This window comes from Poecilia reticulata, linkage group LG19, assembly GCF_000633615.1.
Source record: "Poecilia reticulata strain Guanapo linkage group LG19, Guppy_female_1.0+MT, whole genome shotgun sequence".
NCBI lineage: Eukaryota > Metazoa > Chordata > Actinopteri > Cyprinodontiformes > Poeciliidae > Poecilia > Poecilia reticulata.
Window position 1 is genome coordinate 3,030,409 of NC_024349.1, and position 3,328 is coordinate 3,033,736.

Consider the following 3,328-nt stretch of genomic DNA (forward strand, 5'->3'; position numbering starts at 1 on the left):
CTGATCATCAACTGATCATCAACTGATCATCAGCTGATCATCAACTGATCATCACTGATCATCATTGATCATCATTGATCATCACTGATCATCATTGATCATCTGGGCTGCTGACCAGTAATTCATAACTATTTAAATCATCACAGTGAAACGCTACTTGATTCTTCATCGGTGCAGACAGAGAGTCTACGTTGTTTGAGCAGCAGGTTGTTGGGACGAGGTTTTCAGAACGGTGATGCTGAAGTTTTATTAATCTGATCGATTGGTAGAAACTCAGCATGTTGATCTGATCGACTCCACAGCCTGAAGACCAAAACATGTTTCTTTACTTTGGACCATATTAATATTAACCACCTGAACTTCTTTGTGTTTGAAGTGAGGATCAGTCTCACATGTAGTTAAGAGTATTTTTAAATGTAAACAGAAAACCTGTTATTAAATGATCCTAACCGTTTCCACCTGAGATGCTCCGGAGCCGTTTCAGTGATAAAACTGGAGAGTCCAGCAGCCAGGATTCATCCGGCCGCTTTTCTCCGTGTCGGCTGTAATTTTCATCAATTTTCATCAATATCCGGGCGGAAGGCTCCCTCCCAGCGGCTCCCTGGTGCTGCTGGAGCGTTTCCCCACATTAGACTCTGAAACTACTTCTTTGTTTACAGCAGCAGGAAAATGAAACAAGATTATGTGTTTTATGTTTTCCGAGATCGAAGCAACATTTCAGAACGACTCCATCTGCTTGAATAATGCAGCTGCTGCACCACAAACGTTTCATCTCTCGCTGCTTCATTTTAGCCTCTCCTCTTGCTTTGCTTCTTTTCTCCGCTGTCGTTATTCTGCACAGCAGCTGAATGCAGGATTAAGTATTAATTTAATTTCAGAGAGAGCTGCTGCGAGGCTGGTTTCATGTTTACTGTAGAAGAAGCTGCTTTGCTTTATGGGGACACGTCGTTCTTCATTTATTAATGTGCCAGTGTGGTTCCAGCTGCCCGTTGGTTCTGGGTTTGGGTGAATCACAGGAGACGTTGCTGCTTCGCCAGGCGGGTTGAAGGTTGGCAGGTTGGTTGGTGGAGCTTGATGAGATGTGGTGTTTCTGTTGCAGGAGGTTCTGGGCCTCGGCCAGAAGCCACCGTACCGATGGAAGAGAGCGCTCCTCGTCCCGCCGATGATCGTCACCGAGAACCAGAGGGCTCCGTTTCCCAGGCTCATCGGCAAGGTAACAAACACCGGCACTCTTCTGCTGGTAGGATTTAATATGGGTGACCTCAGCTGGGGCTTTGCTGTTTACAGCAGTAAAGATGGCCGCCGCAGTAAAGATGGCCACCGCAGTAAAGATGGCCGCCGCAGTAAAGATGACCGCCACAGTAAAGATGGCCGCCGCAGTAAAAATGGCCGCCGCAGTAAAGATGGCCGCCGCAGTAAAGATGGCCGCCACAGTAAAGATGGCCGCCGCAGTAAAGATGGCCGCCACAGTAAAGATGGCCGCCGCAGTAAAAATGGCCGCCGCAGTAAAGATGGCCGCCTCAGTAAAGATGGCTGCNATGGCCGCCGCAGTAAAGATGGCCGCCTCAGTAAAGATGGCTGCTGCAGTAAAGATGGCCGCCACAGTAAAGATGGCCGCCACAGTAAAGATGGCCGCTGCAGTAAAGATGGCCACCTCAGTAAAGATGGCCGCCACAGTAAAGATGGCCGCTGCAGTAAAGATGGCTGCTGCAGCGCTCTGTTTACGGCAGTAAAGATGGCCGCTGCAGTAAAGATGGCCACTGCAGTAAAGATGGCTGCCGCAGTTAAGATGGCTGCTGCAGCGCTCTGTTTATGGCAGTCAAGATGGCCACCGCAGTAAAGATGGCCGCTGCAATAAAGATGGCCGCCACAGTAAAGATGGCCACCGCAGTAAAGATGGCCGCCGTCTCTGGATGGATTGTAAAGTTTCTGAGAGCGACGGCACGGTCAGCAGACGGTCAGCAGACGGTCAGCAGACGGTCAGCAGGAAGCTGATGACGCTAACAGCTAACAGCAGCCTTCAGTGGAGCTGCAGCCTCTGACCCGGTTCTGACCCGGTTCTGTCTGGACGTCGGTTGGGATGTGATGCGTTCACTGACTGCTTTCATCACTCATCATTATCATTTTCAGCCATAGTTTAGTTTTACCGTCTGGATTCTTCTGCTGCTGAGTTCAGACGCTCAGACTGCAGAGACTTTTATGAAATATATTTTATATAGGATATGATTTAGTCCCACATCTGGAAGAGGAGCAGATCGGACTGTTTGGGGTGAAAAGGTCGGAGTCGGACCTTTTCACCAGACATGAGTCTCATTCGCTCTGGGTCACTATTTAAAGGCCTGAACTCTTTTTCGACCCACTTATTGTCGTTTTCGTGGATATGAATGAGTTTAGACCTTTAGTTTGTTTGGGGTTTGAAGTGAACGGGGTAAATGTCTGTGTGTGTTTAATCAGTAAACTGGATGGAGTCAACTCGCTCTTCGCTAATGTCGTTTCTAAACATCCCGATCCAGAGCAGGCGATGATGCAGGTGGAGCTTCAGCTCGCTGCAGAGGAGAACCGGGAAACATGTGATATATGTGTTTTATATATATATATATATAAACACCAGCTGGATCAAGTCACAAGCATCACATTTGACCTGCTGACATTTTCATAGAAGCAGATTTTAGAAAAGTTGGCAAGAGATTCCAGCTCACAGGATTTAACTTCATTTCTCAATATGAGCGAAAGAAAAACAAACTGTGATATGTTTCACACAGCAGGAAATATTTAAATTAATATAAAGTTAAACTAATATAAAAGGGATTTTACTGACAGGATGGAGGACAAATTTACCAAATGTTTAGTTTAAACTCAGCAGCTGAAAATCGTTTGTGAAGTTTTTTCCTGGTCAGTATTTCGTTTTATGTAAAGATGCTCATATATATGATTTGACCTTTTTTCATAAAAGCTGGTTTGTGTCAGTGGAGGCAGAAAAGTTTTCAGAAAAGTCCGTTTGCTCTCTGCTCTGCAGCATTACTCTGATTTTAAAGCATCTCTGTCAACAAAAGTTATAAATGATGATTTTCTGATATTAAAAGTCTCTTCCAGTAGAGTAAATTATGTTATGTTATTAGAAAAACAAAGCCAAACACATTTTGATTCTTTATTTTCCTTGTATACTTGAAACAAGATGCTTTATTTTAATAATTGTCCTGGTCGGTTTCCCTGCTGCAGTTTGCATTTGGACAAGTTTTTAAACATCATATTTATCATAACAATGAATCAAAATGGTATCATGATAAGACATTTATCACGATAAACGATACGATAAACGATACGATAA

The 3,328-nt window shown here is 44.7% G+C and overlaps 1 protein-coding gene across 1 annotated transcript in view; it reads left to right on the forward strand.

Moving 5' to 3' along the window:
* Window positions 1-3,328, forward strand: part of cdh13 (cadherin 13, H-cadherin (heart)) — a 283,792-nt gene that overhangs the window by 120,684 nt on the left and 159,780 nt on the right. The window contains exon 4 of the mRNA XM_008436465.2: window positions 1,100-1,240. Within this exon, the coding sequence (XP_008434687.2) occupies window positions 1,100-1,240 (141 nt within the window). The remainder of the gene's footprint in view (window positions 1-1,099; window positions 1,241-3,328) is intronic.